This window comes from Podarcis pityusensis (assembly GCF_964106645.2).
Source record: "Podarcis pityusensis genome assembly, chromosome: 5".
Lineage (NCBI taxonomy): Eukaryota > Metazoa > Chordata > Lepidosauria > Squamata > Lacertidae > Podarcis > Podarcis pityusensis.
Window position 1 is genome coordinate 47,784,078 of NC_138032.1, and position 18,121 is coordinate 47,802,198.

The following is an 18,121-nucleotide window of genomic DNA, read 5'->3' on the forward strand; positions in this document are numbered from 1 at the left end:
AAAACATTGTTTTTGTATAGTTCTCTCTTTTTTTAGAAACAGAAACAAAGCAAAGCCACAACCCGTGCTATCCGTAAAGTGACCCAGAACAATGTCATCATGTTATATTTGCATCTTTGTGGCATGTTTTTCTGAGATCTCCCGTTCCCATAAAAGACTGGTAATGTGTCAAAAGGGGGGGGGGGGAGAACAAAACTGGCCCAACTAGGGGCTGGTGTGGAGCGAGGAGGGGAGACAATGCAAAACAAACTTTATGCTCGGCTAGTAGACAAACGGAATACTTCGAAGATTTAAGCAGAAAGGAAAAGGGAGGAGGGAGCTTGTTTATATTTTTAAACTCTTGCACTCCTCCCCCTCCCTCCTCCGTCCAGAAAACCGAGCCGGATAATAAGTGAAAGGGAACAAAAGCGGGGTAGCCAAATAGAGAGAGATGTGTATTTTTCTCCCCCTTCCCCCTCTGGTGGAAAAGGATTTGCCCCAGCACCTCCCCCCTCGCTAGCGTCGCCGTCAGCGAAAATAACAATCCGTCGGGAAACGCTCGTTTGCAACGTCTTCGCGCGGGGCTCCTAGAACAATAACAAGCCGGGGATCGTTTTAACGAAACCTCGCTGGCGTGTGATCTACTGTACCAGGAAGGTCAGGGGGGGGGGGAATAAATAAAGCAATGCATCGCGTCAGCCCCTGCAGTGGGGAAGAAGGGGGGGGTGTTGAAATAACTCGCTCCCCTTGGGTTTAAGTTTATTATTTGCATCTTGCAAGCAGTCTCTGGGTTGTGCGTTTGTTGTTTCGGCCCCACGGACAAAGTGGGCCTGACGGATCTAGCGCTCCCCCCCCCTGTCGCCCCCGCGCAATCCCCCCGTGTAAATTTCCATTGCAGCGCAACTCGCTTAGCCTTTGTTGATCGCTCTCTCTCTCTCTCTCTCTCTCTCTCTTTTTAATGAATAAGTGGATATGGGTATTGTTTCCGGGAGGAGGATGGAGGGCGAAGACTCGACAAAGCCTCCCCTCCTCCTCCTCCTGGTCGTCGAGCTTTGCAATGGCAAAGGCCTTGCTGTCATCAATGGAAATATTTTTAGAAGGCAGCTCGTTTCCTTGTAAATCCTGTTCCTTCTGAGTCGCCCAACCAGACTTTTGAAGACTCAGGTGGAGGGACCTTCGCTTGACACGGCTGGATCACACAAGGCAGATGAGCTCAATTAATGGAGCAGGATCCCACCCCCACCCCCGCTCATTCCCTCCCTTTCCAATGGGAAGTCACGTAGGCAAAGAGCAAAGTAGCCAGGTAGCCCACGAGGGTGGGGTGGCGCCCGCAGTTCTCTTTCTCGGCAACTTGGCCCGTGTGGGACCAGTCCGTGTCTCCTGTTCACCTCCTTTCATTAGTGCAGGTGAAGGTGGTGCACATAACTGGGTCAGGCTCGCCTCTCTTTCTGAGCTTACAAAAACAAACCTGCACCAAAGTACAGTATCAGTTTCCCTCCAGAGAATTTAAAAAAACCTCTTCCAAGCTTTCTAAAAAGACCTCATCCAATGCCAAAGAAAGGGAGAAAACAACAAGGGATTACACCAACGCAGCAACCTACGCATTGTCTTGCTAGTTCTGTAGAAGTAGCCCCGCCAGTTATCTTACATGGGTTGTCGGTGCTGACAGTAGTTGAACTCAAAACAGTAATTTTGCTTACAGCGGAAGATCTGTGTGTTGTTAAATGGTGCTGTCAGTTTAATGGTTTATTTTTATATTCTCTTTGAATCAGCAAGGCATATGCGGTAGGAACACTCCTCGCCTCCATTATGTCCTCCTCCTACAGCCTTATTTATTTTGAATTCGCCAGGTGTCTCCTGCAGGAAGGCCTAGATAAATATGAAACTTGATGTAAACAGCAGCACTCTCATTAATGCGAACTTTTCGATTATCCCGTATTTTTTGGGACGCTCTCCAAGCTATTTGGATAAATGGAGGGGCGGCAGCAGCAGCAGCAATGCACTGGCTTCAGAAAGCAATACAAGTATTCATAACGCCTCCGTGGAATAACACTGCAGTGCCCCTGGACCCGATTTGAAAGTCTGTGGGGCTGTCGGTTTGGTGAGTTGTAATCTCCTCCAGGGAAATCACGTGCGCGTCCCCCACCCCTTCGGGGAACAAGCATCTTTCTCGGTTTACTCTGGAGTTCTCACACCTTGGTGCACGGTTGGAAAATGCTGAGGAGCAGATGCTGGCTTCTTTTTTCCGCCTGCATTTGCAAACAACAGTGCTGCAGCCCCCCCCTCCCCGCGCATGTAGCTCTGCTTCACTAAAACTTTTTAAAATGTGCTTATCCAATGCCATTTTGTACAACTTCTTAAAAAACACACACAAACAAGGCGTGAGGACTTGGGCAGCGTCCACGCGCAGCCCCCGCCTCTCTCTCTCCCCCCCCCCTTGAAGTTTCAACAGCGAAGCTGCAACGCAAACGCCGGGGCTGCCTCGGCTGCACTCTGATCCGCCTGGCTGGGTTACAGTATAATCAGCCCCGGCTCCTCCTCCTGCTCAGAACCACATGGTTTCCACATGGAGACAAACTCCTCTCCTCTGATTGGCCCCGCTCTAACTCGGAAGGCGCGGCTATCCCGGGCCTCTCCGCCAATGGGGGCGCCCCTTCATCCCTATGACGTCATGCGTTGCTGAGCCTAGAGATCGAGGGGAGGCGCCTGCAGCCGAGAGGGTGTCCTTGTTGGGAGTTGTGGTCGGGTGATGTCATAGTCTCCGCTTAAAGGGGCATGGGCCCTCCTCGCCAGGGCGAAGAAGCGCAGCAGCGGCAAGGGCAGGAAGGGGTGCCGCGAGATGCAGCCTTTTTCCCCTGCCTGCGCGGCGAGGCAGGGAATGGCAGAGCCCCTCGTAAATTCCTGCAGGATTGCAAAGCAAGTGATGAAATCCTTTATCTGCGGGGCGCCCTGCTTCTCCCGAAGGAGAGCACGCTCAGGCCGCCCAGAAACTGCTCCGCGTCCTCCTTCCTTGGGGCACAGATGGGGCGGGTGCTTTGCCAGGCAGTAAAAGTTATTTCTGTTTGAAAGGCTTTCTTCTCTATTTATTTTTCCACCAGCTGGATTTATGCCCGTCAAGGTACCAGAGACTCATAGGCCTCGATAAAAGATTGGAAGTTTTTTTCCAGGATGTTTCCAGTCTTCTGTCGCACTTCGCTTTGCTTTTGGATTTTTGGCACATCAAAGGCTTTGTGAAGCCAGTGCTCTACCGTAAACCTTCGTGCGGAGGGCACGCGCAGATTCGCGCTCACCTCTTGTTTACTAGCTTGGTAGTGCCATCCCCGCTCCCCGTCCCCATACGGACCAGTAAATAGGACTTTCGGGAAAGCCGCAGTTTCTTTTAGGATATATATATACAATGTAAATTAAATCACCTTGCAAAGCATGGCTTCTTTGTGATATGTAGAGAGACGACCGTTCCGGTCCACTAAAACAACGTGTGCAATTACTTTGCAAAATAAATGCATAATTAAAGGCAGCGAAGAAAGAAAAAGTAACTCTGACTTAACATCAATATCATTTCAATTTTTTATGGCAGGTTGCACTTGGCTTGTGCACTGTCTTCCCCCTCCCTTATATAAAATATTTATCATTTTCACTTTTCTAGTGCCTGTTTATAACTCACATTGGAACAGGAGAGCTCAGTTCCATTTCATCTTCTGATTCTCATACACCATATGTCATTGTCTGCGCACACAGGCTACTGCTTGAGGGCAATATTTGCATTAATTTTATAAAGCCCAGCACTGGCATAATTCACAATAATGGTAATCATAATACTAGTTTAATTCATTTTGCAAGAAGCATAATACTTGGGCATGTGTTTTAAACAAACATCTCAGGCCTAAAAAATTTTAAAGAAAGGAATCCCCAGTTGCAGCACAAGATCACTGTAACTTCAACATGTGTGTTTGCACTGTAGATCAAAATGGAAACAATACAAAGCACCCATAATGGAGAGAGAAGAATATCTGTATTTTAAAAATGCATGATTGAAAGAGGCATTGGCATTACTGGCTGCAAACATTTAAGGATATATCCATATGTTCATTATGAGATAATTGCTGAAACCTGAAATGGGTTGTTTTTTTAGGTTAGCAATACAACAATAATTATACCCCACATGCTTTGCTAGCCAGCCCATCAGCATATCAGTAAGGTCTTTTCACCCTCTTGGGAGATTGTCTCAAGATGATTTTTACATGACCTTAATGATTTCCAGAAGGGAAGCCACGTTAGCCTGTTATAAAACAACAAAGAGTCTTGTGGCATCTTAAAAGACTAATAAATGTTTTTATTCTGTGGCCCACATAGTCTGTAGCCCATTACAGCTATTCCTGTAATAAATCTGTCAGCCTTCAAGGTGTCACAAGACTCAGTGATCTTTCTAAAAATGTGGCATCGTCAGAAGCGCTACTGTGGTGCCAGTGGTACACCAGTGCTAGTCTCTGAGCTTTGTGGCTTCCAGGGTTGATTAAAAGGTGGACCACATCAGATCACCATGGCTCCTGCTTCTCTTTTTAATCCTCCAATGTCTAGAAATGTGCTTTACATAATGATTTCTGCGGCAGGAGTATTTTGCTTAAAATAAATGGTATTGACACCCCTCCGACATAATGAAAAATGTTTGGAGGGCCCCCCAAGCTGGAATCCTTGATGTGGAGCATTTTCTGCAACTGCTAAATGCCAGCCGTATAGCCTTTTGGCCGACAAGTGACACCAAAGTTTCTTTCTCGTGCATCCTTAAGACCAGTGCTATAATTGTGTAGGACAAATGAGCCATGGAACCTTCTGAGCATGTGTACATAAAGCATAGAAGTAAGACAATTCACACAAAAGACTACAGATAAAGCAAAATAATAACTCCACAGTGATTCTTAGCAATTCTACCATTCAACAATAACTCACCATTTCCCAAAGATTAATCCCAAGATTAAAATCCACTTCACACATTGTAATCTAGTGGCAGTCCATGTGGGAGCTATACTGTCTGAAAGCTGCCATCCACATGGCTTGGCTTCAGCATGGTGATTCTTGTAGACTGTGTGATGGTCCTGGCATAGATACAATTAGGTTCAATCATGGGTGAAGTTAAGTATTTTTCAGATGTTACCAGCACCATGGTCCAGTACAAATGCAACTAGCATCTAATTGCAAGGTTTTTGGGGGGAAGGATCTGGGTTTTTTTTAAAAAATGTGGTGTGATTCCCCACCCCAACCATCTTTACAGATTTGTAGCAGAGGTTGTGGACCTTATTCTTGTGCAAGACATTTCCTTAAATTTACCACTTGGCAAATTTTTCATCAGTAGTCATAATCCATAGCTGATGACAGTGAGCAGAAAAGGTTTTTGCTTTGAGCTACAAGCTCTGGTAGCTAGAGTGGTTCCTCAAGAAGTACCTTGCCTTTCCTGCTTTTTCAACATTATGTTATGCTCTGTTTTGATTTCTGTTCTAAGTGCTTTTATGTATTTTGAAAGATTTAAATCTGCAGTTTTCTGAAGTATTTGCTTAAAAAGATATTTCTAACAGAACTTTTGGTGTGTTTGATGAGGTTTTTAATAACGAGGGCTGGGTGAAGTGTGTGTGCCCATGATCAATCTTAATTGCAAAGTAATAATAAACATAATACTATTTTATGATTGTTCATTTCCATTTTGTTTTCATTCAGATTGTGATAGGCCATAACATATACATCAGACTTCCTCAACCTGATGCCCTCTGGATTATTTTGGACTTCGGCTCCCATCAGCCTTAACATCACAGTCACGCATCAGGTTGTGGGAGGCTGATCTATATTCTTCAGGCATTGGTCATCATAAGCATGTAGACTATGTGGGATAAGGTACCAACCATGAAAAACTGTGCCAGCATTAACTTGGTGCTAATATAGCAGAAGAAAGTTCCTACAAAGGTCACATTTGCTTCTGGAAATGCATGCATATGCACACATCACAACAGTGGATTTAAAAAACTGACAACATGCATACAACATAAGGCATGGATAATCTAAAACAACACATCACAAGCTTAGTAGCAATGCAGCAGAAGACTTCATAGCAATGGTGCAGCTAGGTTTTTTTTGTTTGTTTTGTTTTTTAAATAATCCTGAGATTAAGAGCCTTATAGGGCCCCCTGTATATTTTTTGCTGTTTGGCACCCAGGACTTCTGCCCTGACAGCCCCACTGCTGCACAGGTTTAAATGCAACAGAATCTTCTTTTTAAATCCTGGGGTTTTCCCCCTAAGAAGAGAAAGGGAACAAGTTCTGAGACAGAGAGAGAGGGAGGGGGTGGAGAAAGAGAGAGAGGAGACAATGTTCTGCGGACTTGGTCAAAACAACACTATGATCAGTATGAATAAACTTTTTAAGACTACGAGGACAGAATTAACCATATTTTCCCCTAAAGAAAGAATCAGGAAATGGTGAGAAAACAACACTAGGGCAATGCATGGAGAAATAGTCTTTATGTATGTATAGTAGCAGAACAAGTCAGTAATGGGGTAGAGTAGCAGAATACTACAAAGCCAACCAGCCATGGTCCTCTATATTGGTGTACCTAAGCATACATTTAAGAAATTAGCAAATTTACACTGTGGTCAGTTGGATGTCTGTATGCACTCCATGTGGAGGTCTGCCTTATCAATAAGATTTTAGCACCAACACCCCTTTGAAGCCATAACAGATGAAGTGGCCCTGAGGAAGGAATTCCTAAGACCCTTCTATGAAGAGCACTCAACCACTGCCATTGCCCCATGGCTATTTTTCATGTTTGTGAAAATACATTGTGTGTTCCCCAAATTAACTATTTAAAGACTCATTTTGATATGACAGAGGTAGAATGATAAAATAAGGACACACATAGGAAACAAGGTTGAGTGTCTGTGGCATTCAGCATACATTTAACAAAACGCTTTTGATCTGTAAGCCGTTTTCGTGCTGTTCAGAGAATATATAAAGAAAAGCATTGTTTATGTTCTTTTATCAGAAGCATCTCACTTATTCTGTATGCATCAGTCGAAGTATTAATTTATAGTTGGCGGTAAGTTGCAAGTGCTGCTATTAGAATGAGGTGGCATAGTTCAAGTTCACTGTAGCTTGAGTTCATTCTCTTTATTGTTTTTCCTTGTATGTATGAAAGTGCTTCAACTTCATCTCATCCATTATTCCCTTTTCCTTTTTTCTTCTTCACCATGTATCTGCAGTAAAAATAAAAAAAATAAAATGTCTGACCTCAGTGTAGCCTAAAGGCTCAGAAACCAGATGGCAAATAAAAAGCAATCTAAAATGTATTATTTTAGATCACATAATATATAAGCCTCTCTTGCAATTTGGATGAGGATGAGAGTTGACTTGCTTTTCTGAGCATCAGGAGTTGGCAAACCTGATTAAGAAGGCAGATAAATGAAGGGTTTAAAGGAAAGACAACAGGAATGTGTCTGCTGCAGCAGAAGGGCAGGCAGGGCAGCGAGGGGCAAAATTGTTTTGTTACCAGAATCCAGATGTCATGCTTAGCTTTCACAGTTGACCAACATAGACTGAACTTGATACCTGCAGAGGTGCTATGCACTCTTCTCCAAATCACTTTGCTTTCCAACGTGCCGCCAGGAAATCATGTGAATCTCATCCATGCTACTTTCTGCCCTTGGGAATCACTAGTCGCAAGTACACTGGAAGGTTTTAAAATTATGCTTTCATCGTTTTTCTGCTTGTCTAAGAATAAGGCAGGTTAGCAATTGTAGTGGCTTCTCGTCCTTTTTCCTCTAGTCCCCCTGATAACACTGAGCAATATGTGTGTGGCTGAAGCATCCCTATGGAACGCCGCTGCAATATTATTCTCAGGTTAAATGGGTATCTGAACAGTATTATGCATTTATGTGGACTTTGAGGCCTCCTGCTGCTATAGAGGCTTATCTTGGACGTAGAAGCATATGTATCATAGACCCAAAGCAACAAAGGTAGGCGGTAAAATAGTGGTGGAGTGTTTACACATATATTTATGGTAGTGGAATTTTGTTATATCCTCTGGTATCAAGGGTAAAAGATTACACACAGGGTGCCCTAATTACACAAAGTATTAAATATTTAGACATATTTATCAATGCACATGTTAGTGACAAGCATTGCTTCAGAAAGAGTGACTGACATCCAACTAAGTAATACTTAAGAGAATTGTTTATTTCCGTGGGTCTGTTCTAAGTATGATAAACACAGGATACACAGATAGTGTCTCTGAAACCAAGTGCGATTATTTCCATATATAAAGTCTGGGAAAGTGTTTTCATAACACTTTTCTTTCATAATCTTAAGATAAACCAGAGCCTGCTTCTTCAGTTTGGTGTGTTGGCAATTTGAGTTTGTGCTTATGAACAGGAATTTGCTATGGAGGTACTTCCTTGGATTCAGGATCTTGTTAAGAGATGGGTGCTGAAGTGGCCATTAATAAGATGTAAACAGCCCCTTTCTTAAAAGGTCAAGTGGGAGGTGTCAAAGCTGCCAACTGGCATGCAGTGAAATCCAAAGAACGAACTGACAAGGACATCATTACCCATAAAAGGTGCTCTCTTCTTCTCCCTGACTGTGACCTGATCTGTACTTCTTGAGGGTACTCTGACTTTCCATTCGATGGTTACTTTGCTGTGGTGTGTGTCTTGTGATACGAGAGGTTTTTAACAAGCTAACCGTCACAAGACTTTCCAAGAAAATGATGAGAAGTTCATTTAAAAGGGGGGAGGGCTGCATTATTTGCTGTGGTTGATGTTTACAGAAGAAAGCTCAACCGAAAAGTTGATGTGAGAAGTAAAATTCCAAAATACCTCCAAACAACGTCCCTCCTCCACAGCCTAACTGTGTTTTCTGGGTGTGAGGAGAAATATAGCACTTTTGCTAAGCAAATTTTACAGTCCTTATTTCCTTCAATCTCAGAAAACTCCTAAAATGGCCCCACTTTCCAGATGAGGAGCTGAGCTTGAAAGGCAATTGTTTACATACAGTTCCTGGGGGGGTTTATGGGTTAGTCAGCATCATGGGACACCCTGATGTAGCTTTGAACCTTTTACTGATGGCACAAACATTTTGGCAGATAATTCCAACTCACTGGATTGTTGTTGTGAATCTTGCAACCACACCACAGTGTAATTTGCCTATAGAAGAGGGATGGGCCCTCCAGATGTTGTTGGACTCCAGCCCCATCAGTCCCAGACATAGTTACCCTTGTTTTGGAAGGACACTTTCACCCAGTCTGCACCTCTCAGGTCTGCGTCATGAGATGTTGAACCGTGTGCCCTCTTACGGAAAGCTAGGATGTTGGCGATCCAATCCCTATGATATGAGAACTGAAGGGAAAGACAATAGTGGGCACTTTGACAGAAGAATGTTTTGCTCATTTAGTAGGAGAGTGACTTTCTGCAGTTAAGACCAGTCCTAGAAGACAGTCATGAAACTGGATGGCATTCACCTACAGTCAGTTTTACAGGGTACTAAATGCCATCTAATTTGTAACCCGCTCTTCTGCCAAAGTGATCAGACAACCACCCCACCCTTGATAACATTTTTTCTATGCATTGTGATAGGTATTGTGATAGTTTGCCGTGCCTCATTGGTGAGATCAACTTCTGTGTGTTGGGGTGCATAGAACCCAAGGCACTTTGGCTCCTGCAACATGATCTGTGCACGGGAAATACGGCACAGGTTCATGCCAGTCTATGTGCTCATTAGTGCATGCCAAGGGGCAGGGCCAGATGGCACAATTACATTTGGCCCCTGCATACAAATAAAATGCTATCTGCACAAGGCGACAGCGGTGGGGATTCCCACATGGTCTCCCTTCTAAGCACTGCTCATGACCAAACCCTCTTAGCTTCATCACTATAACTCTTCACGGGCCTTCATATTTTCTGGGCTAAGGAATGCAGACCAACATTTGAAAATCCTAATCAAAGATATAGGCTGTGTACACACCAAACATTTAAAGTATCCCCTGACAAGAATCTTGGGAACTGTAGTTCCCTCCCTGAAGTGCTACAACTCCCAGTACCCTTAAACTACAGTTCCCAGGATTATTTGGGGGGGGGGGTGCTTTACATTTTTAGCCATAGTTGTCTCCTCCCTTGATGCCCCCAACACTTGCTGAAATTATAGACTTTTAGAAGGGGAAAGGACCTTGTTTGTCTGGAGCGGGCAGTAAGGCATGCACCAACAGTGATGTGCTTTCGGCTCTTGTTGAAAACTCACTTGTTCTCCTAGGCCTTTGAGGCTCGTTAGTATGAGCTTGCTGTATTTTAGTTTGGTTCTTTGGGTGGTGGTCATATTTATTTTTGAATTGTAATGATCTGAATGGCTTTGCATTTTATATTGTTGTGGGTTGCCTCGAATGTTTTGAATAGAAGGTGGCATATAAATGCATTGAATAAATAAATATTTCTCAGCTCAAGGGCTACATGCCTTCATGGACAGCGCTCCAGGAGTTGCATGCCAGTGCTGGGCAGGGCCAGCAAAAGCAACAGAGCAATGGACTCTTACCTTTGTTCAGCTGGGTACTTTCCTGCAATGAAGATTTATGACATTTATACCCCGCCTTTCTTCTGTCATGAACCCCAAGGCAGCTTACGTGTGGTTTCCAGGGAGTCACCCATCCACGTGTCTACACACAATACACTGTGTATACACTGTGCACCTTTAAAGCACATTCAAAGCACATTCTTATCTTCAAAAAATTCTGGGCACTGTTTACCCCTTGCAGAGTTAGAATTCCCAGCAACCCTCAAACTCCAGTGCCCAGAATTCTTTGAGGGAAAGAATGTGCTCTGAATGTGCTTCAAAGGTATTAGTCTTTTATCTAGGCACACAAGATGGACACATTCCGGCCAGGCAAAAGCGCAGGACTGGAGTGTAGGTTTGGAGAGCCTTATATAGCTCCTGGGCCCAAGGCTTCCCACCCTTGTAGGGGATCTTGTCCAAGCTCCTGCTCCATGCAGGGCACAGTCCTGGCTTGTTTTGAGTTTGCCCAAGCCACATTCCTGCAGGTATGTTAGGAGCTTTTTATGAAATACTAAATAAATAACTAATTCACTTGCCCAGGATCCTAGAATTGCACGATCCACTTGTGATTCTTCCTTTACTGTGTACCCACTATACTTTTAAAGAACATTCAAAACACATTTCCCTACTTAAAAAATAAAATAAAATCTCCAGCTTTGCTAACGCAAGGATTACTGCATACTATATTCCTTTGCTTCTTCCTTCTGTCTTGCAATTAGAGCTAGAGGCATGCCTGAAGAACTGCTAGCGTTTATATTTTTGCAGAGACAACAGCTGTGCTTCTCTGTCCGTACAGTTTTTGGGACAACCTGAGATCCTTTGCATGAAGCCTGGTCTAACTTAAGTCTGCAATCCTATGCACACTCACCTGGGAGTAAGACGCATCAAACACAGGAAGTCTTACTTCTCAATAAGGAAACATGCATAGGATTGTCCTGTACTTCTGCACAGCATGTCCTCCCCATCATTGTGTCTTCAACTATTACCAGTGCTTTTTTTCTGGGGGGACGCAGGGGTATACATACCCCTAAACATTTTGTGAATCTAAGTTTGGCCTCACTGAGGGGCAGTATTTCAATATGAGTAGGAAAATGAGAGTACCCCTAAACATTTTTTTAGAAAAAAAGCACTGACTATTACAAATTGCAGACATTGTCTTTCCAAAATGTGCTCAGCAGTTCTGTGTGCCCCCTTCTCTCTCTCTCTCTCTCTCTCTCTCTCTCTCTCTGTGTGTGTGTGTGTGTGTGTTTACCATCCAGTTTGCTGAAGAGTTTAGATCACCTGAAAAGCTGGCTAATTTCTTTATGGCTTTTAATTATTCCTAATAAAAGTATGATGTTACTCTTGCTTTTGTGTGACAGTTTATGTTGCATTTTTTGTTAGCCTAGGTGGCTCAGTTTATAACTTCTAATGTTTTTCTTTTCTTTGTTTTTATTTGCTGATGTTTGATTAGCCGAATTTTAATCAACCTGCAGGACAGGTTAGTTCAGTCTGGCCTATTATTGCATTTCTAGAGTGGCAACAATGGCAGCACCAATAAAAAGGATGGGAAGCAGAAAAGTGGACTTCTGAAATTTATTTCTATAACAGGATTTAGATACTTAATGATCCAAACCTGTAAGCAGCTTACCTAAAACATCTACATTAAATTACCAATAAAATCAAATGTTAAAAAAGGTTAAGCTGAAAAAATTAAAAACAGAAATAAAACCAGCACTTAAAAATATGAATTGCAAACTAAAGTTACATATTAAAATGGGTAGCTTGTTAAACAAACAAACAAACAAACAAACAAACAAACAAACAGTACAGCAAAAGCTCTTGCCTAATATCAATGAGCAGGGAATTCCGAAGTGTACATGCTGCCACACTGAAGAATAAAACTTGAGGGTGAGAGTGAGCTTTCTCCTTACATGACAGTGGTACCTCGGATTACATACGCTTGAGGTTACAGACTCCGCTAACCCAGAAATAGTACCTCGGGTTAAGAACTTTGATTCAGGATGAGAACAGAAATTGTGCTCCGGTGGCATGGCAGCAGCAGGAGGCCCCATTAGCTAAAGTGGTGCTTCAGGTTAAGAACAGTTTCAGGTTAAGAACGGACCTCCGGAACGAATTAAGTACTTAACCCGAGGTACCACTGTATATTGAAGAGAAATGACAGTATTTTTCACGTTAACACTCTCGTCCTAAACCTATTTTCTCTTAAGTAAGGCTGCAATTCTAATCCTGTTTACCTGGAAGTAAATTCCATTGAATTCAATAGGGCTTATGTATAAGTAGCCATTGGTTAGGCTTGTGCTGTTAGTCCAATTGATTTTGATGGAATTAGCTTTCAAGTAGTAAGCCTGCTTAGGGTTTCAGCCTTCTTTTAATTTTCAGTTGATTATTTGGGAATAATCTGAATATGAAAAGTGCATCTCCTTGAAATAATTACAGGGGTCTGGCAAAGTGGTAGGGGGTGGGTGAAGGAAAGGACCACTTGTGAGAAGGGTGCATGCTTGCTTTCCATCAACCGTTCCTCTGCTCCCACCGATGAAATAACCAGGGATCTTTGATCACCAGTCAAAAATTAAAATACTTGATAACGCTTCAGATGACGCTGGCCAGCAGCAACAAACCACCTATCAGACTGGCATGGAGACAAATCAGCCCTCCTAAGTGGGAGCCTTTCATGCAAACAGAGTGGGCAGTTCTACTCTGAGATATTCCTGTCCTGATAAGACTCCAGAAGCTGAGATTTGGCAGTGCTGATTCTGAATACGTTTGACCTTGTGCTTTTTACACCACCTCGGGTGGATTAACAGCAGGGTCCCCATCCAGACTAACCCTCCTACTACCGCGTTTTTACCGGACAGCTCTGCCACATAGGGAACATGAGGTGAAGGATTTTCGTCCAATCAAAAATGTGTTTACTTCGAAATAAGTCCCACTGATCTCAGCGAAACTGACTTCCGGCGTCTGCTCGAAGAGTTGCAAGAGCAGAATTTTGTAGTTTTGACGGCAGGCATTAAAATGCTTTTTAAAAAATAAAAATAAAAATAAAAGCAATACAGATCATATGCAGTCTTGTAATGTCACCCCTCCCCATACACACACCTTTGTGCAACAATTCCGTGCACACTAACTTGGGAGCAAGTCCCACTGAAATCAGTGGCGCTTACTTCCGAGTAGACCCAGATAGGCTCTGGCTCCTTAGCTGTTCTGTGCAAGTTTGTGGCTTAATTTGCACAAAGTGCGAGTGACACTTTAAAATGCAAGCGATTTCCCTCAACGAGCGTCTTGGCGGCAAGAAACTCGCTTGCATCACTCAAAAGGTCTTACTGAGCCTAGATCTCAAATGAACGAGGAAGGGGCTTCCCCCATTCCCGCCCCCCCCCCCAAGAAACGCAGGGGTGCAACGGGAAGGAGGGTGGGCGAATGACGCCAGCCTGCCTCGGCAATGATCGCCTCGCTGCTGCAGCCGCTTTCGTCCAGCCACGAAAGGGTGCGCGCAACGCGGAAGGCAAGAGGCTTCCCACAATGCCATTGCTATTGCTGCTCCTGTGCACGCTCCCCGCCCTTGAAGGGGGAGCGCAGGCAGGGAAACTACATTTCCCAAGCGGCCCCGCGGCAGAGTCTTCTCTCGTGTGTGTGTGTGTGTGTGTGTGTGTCTGTGCGCGTGTGTGAGTGTCCCCTCCCCCCGCCTCCCATGATTTCTAACCAGAGGTAAACAAACTGTGAAAGAGGCAGGGACCTACAGGATCTGCTGCAGGAGGCGGAGAGAAAACGGCCGCCAGATCCCAGGGAACAGGGCTTGGACCATGGATGCAGGGGCAGCCCCGAGGTGGAGAGGGAAGGTGTAGGGTCAAGGGAAGGAGCGGGCAGCGGCGGCGAGCAAGGATGCAGGACTAGCGGGGCAAGGCTGACGGAGAGGTCGGAGGAGGGATCGATGGTGGGACTCGGCGTGTAGGGAGGGGGAGGCGCGGGGCAAGATCGGCGGAGAAGGGGGAAAGAGCACCCGGGAGCCAAGGATCAGGACGGGGGGGGGGGTCGCGGGCAAGATCGGTGCTCCTTGACCAGGGGATGAAGAAGGGGGGTAGCAGACTGAGCGCCAGGCTCTCGAGGTAGGATGTGGGCAGGGTCCAGGGGCAACTACGGCAGGAGTTGTTAGAGCCTCTCCATTTCTTGGTCTCGCTGATCAAACTTCCCGGAGGCATCAGAAGGGACCCCCAGCCCCTTAGTACCGCCTCGCCTGCTGCCCTGTGCCCGTCCCCTCCCGGTAAGAGGAAGCGGAGTTGTTGCCACCCTTGCTGTAAAAGGGGAGAGCGGGGAGTCCTTCCTCTAAACTCTCCAGGAGAAGATCTAAGAGTGCCCAGGGGCTGGCAAGCGGCCTCATCCAGCCCAGGGGCTATGGAACGGGTGGAGATGATTAACATCCAGCGCCTTCTGGAGGCAGCTGAATACCTGGAGCGCAGAGAGAGAGGTAACTGGATTGAGGAAGGGGGTGGGGATTGGAGTGACACGTCCCCCATAAGGGAGAATTGTTCTCTCTCTCCTTTTTAATGAATGGGGTGTTTGGGGAGGGCTTGGGGAAAAGGGGGAGGGCGAGCAGGCTCACATGCTGTAGGTAAACAGGGTGGAGAGATGCCCCCCCCCCAAATGTCAGAGTCTAGGCACTGCTGGCATGCCATCCCAAGCATTTGCCTGCTATGTTCTGGGCTCTCCCTCGGACAGGTGGCTTGTTGTCTGTAGCCCCTGTGTCCCGCCAGAGTTCTTGGTGGTTTGAAGCCACTCCCTGAGGACTTCTCTCTGGGCTCGCTGAAGCTTCCTGCCTAAGTCCATGTGTCCTTGGAACCTACTGTTTTGTTCCCTCTTGACTGACCCTTCTCTTTCCCGTTTGCTGGTGATTTCTGCAGAGTGTGAGCATGGGTATGCCTCGACCTTCCCCTCCATGCCGAGCCTTGGACTGCAGGACCCAAAGCCACCGCAGAGGCTGAGCCGGGCAAGAAAGCATAGCAGCGGAGGGAGCAGCACGGGCACTGCTAACAGGTACCAATTGCAGGGAGTAAAAAAAAAAAAAGGCTTTTGTGATCCTTTGTAAGCCCATCAGGCACAATAGGCTGTATTTTGCTTGCAACTTCTGGGGATTCAGTTTCCTTTTCTCTGCAATCTCACTTCCTCTCAGTCCTTGATAATCTGTAGGCTTGTGCCTTTTAATAGAAAAATTTCCCAACATGCTGTTGTGGTAGCTGGCTCTTTAAATCCAGCAGAGCGAGCTGGCTATGTAATGCCTCAGCTTCTGCAGGTTGTGCCATGCTGCCTTTTACGTAACTTTCCATCCTTCATTCTCACTGAAGGTTTTTCTAAGCAAGGATGATTTTGCTCTAGGGAAACTAACCTTGGTTTTGAGCCTGATCCTATGCATGTTACCTCTGAAATGAGTCCCACTGTGTTCCGTGGAGCTTATTCCTTGGTAAGTTTGTTAGGATTGTAGCCTAAATATTGTTTTGGAGAGTACATACGTACCTGCAGTTCTAGATCTAGCCATATTTGCTGAAACATTTCCCTAAGAAATTATAGGTGCCCCTTGATGTATTTTGCTTTGTGTTACTTCTGTGTAGTAGTAGTATGACCACATAATACTAAACTACCTACCACTATGTGAATGGATTGCTAAGTGTAATGTAGAAACCTGCTTTGTATGCCTCATGTGGTATGCATTATGCAGTAGTGAGTTGTCAACAAGTTCTTGCAATCTTTCAAAAAAAACAAAAACCTGCACAGTTCTTTTCAATAAAGATAATATTTCTGAAGCCTCGTGGACTGCTTTAGTTGGAAGGTTTCACTTGTATTTTGATGGCTGCATTTTCCTGAAATAATTTCATTCTATTGCTCTCTGTTGAATATACTTAAACCAACTTGTCCAAAGTTACCCAAGTGGTGCGTAATCATTCACTTCTTTAAAATGTTTGTGTGTATTGAAGTTAATTTAGAATCCATTTTGTAGAGACATGAAGCTATTAAAGCTAAACAATGCCCTCAGAATTAACTATATATAATGTCAGAATACCACATTCACAATTTCTGCATAGATGCCATTTTAGTTGCATGATGTGTCCAAAAGCATGCAGATTTGCCTAAAAATAATTTTGCCGGCTTGTTCCCCCAAAAGTCACAGGAATTTTGTCCTGGGTTGTAATAACAGATAATAATAATAATAATAATAATAATCCAAGGAAGACCCCAGATTTAAAAGGGCAGGAAGTGGACAGACTTTGAAAGGGATCCTGAGGGTCATTAGTTTTACACACACACACACACACACACCCCATCCTATACCCGCAGGTCTCAGGGTGGTTCACAAGATAAAATTACAATATAAAAATCCAAAATCAAAATATGAACAAAAACAGCTGAATAACCACCCCAAAACACATAAAAACAGTTAAAAAAATTAAAAACAAGACACAATTGAAAAGCAGTTTAAAAGAATGTAAACAGTAGTCTCTGCTGGGCAGCAGCAGTCCTTTTGCTATCAGGCCTGTCCTGGGCCTGGTAGAGAGGCAGCAGCAGGACCCCCTGCAATGCAGAAATATACACTGTCCCTTTTCAGGTATGGGGTGGGTGTGCAAGGACAGGGAATGTAAAACATAGCAAATAGGGGTACGTGGAAGCTGCTGATGGAAGGAGGGAAGGAACCATGAGTAAAAGGAAGCAAGGTGTGAGGTGTGAGAACTGCTAAAAAGACAGAAGAGGCAGAGATAAAGAAGGCTGAAAATCTAAGAGCCCATCTTTTTGCACACTTATTCAAAAGTCAGCCCCATGAATACAAGGAAGGTTACTCCTTGGTTTGTCCCCCTCCCACTTCCAGAGCTCTGTGGTCATAGAATGTTCTGGAATAAAATCTTGAGCAGAGTTCATGGGCATAATTGGTGATGAGTTTTCAGTGTGCTTTCTGTTTTCTTGATGGCATTTCTGTTACTTCCTGGTGTTGACTTTATTGGTGGGGTGGGAAGGACTCAAACAGTTCTAAATTGAAGAGCACTTCGACATACAAGCCTGTGTGTGGTTAATATAAAAGTGTAATAATAGGTAAGGAGGGCTGAATTTAGAAGAACTGTTTCTAACTGTTGAGGCCTTCGCCTATGTTTTCTGAATCTCCAACAAGCCTCAAAGCATATAAAATAATGTACAGGGAGTGTTTTTGTTCCAGGAAGAGGAATTTCACTTTACTAGAGCTGGAGTAATGATTACTTCACAACTTTCCTTACTTAGTAGGGTAAATGTAGTATTTGACACCATTTAGATTATTTGCTGTGAAGAAGCTGTTGATTTTCTGTGTTTGCATCAGCAGTAGGACAACAGGGGGTATATACTGAGTATATATACTGAGTGTCAGGATTCCCAGCACTGAAGCATTCATTATCACAGGAACTTCATAAAAAACAAACAAACCCTGTGGGCTGGACAGGCATAAAACTAAATTTATTTTTCACCAGCCTGCTTCTAATACCAGAATTGCACTGGATTTGTGGGTAGGGAGAATCATGATTTGATGGAATACAGGGAGTTACAGCAGGGGA

General features: G+C 44.4%; 1 protein-coding gene and 1 long non-coding RNA gene across 4 annotated transcripts in view; both read left to right on the forward strand.

The window, feature by feature from the left end:
* MXI1 (MAX interactor 1, dimerization protein) overlaps window positions 1-18,121 on the forward strand; it is a 75,647-nt gene that overhangs the window by 709 nt on the left and 56,817 nt on the right. For 2 of the 3 annotated variants that reach the window (XM_081005945.1, XM_081005944.1), the window contains exon 2: window positions 15,455-15,587. In XM_081005945.1, the coding sequence (XP_080862071.1) occupies window positions 15,455-15,587 (133 nt within the window). Of the gene's footprint in view, window positions 1-14,270; window positions 15,022-15,454; window positions 15,588-18,121 lie in introns of those variants that run through there. The other variant, XM_081005946.1, reaches the window with a different exon arrangement.
* LOC308477432 lies at window positions 1,948-5,656 on the forward strand. Its single transcript, XR_013986560.1, has 2 exons — window positions 1,948-2,080; window positions 3,078-5,656. It is a non-coding gene; the product is annotated as an uncharacterized lncRNA (long non-coding RNA).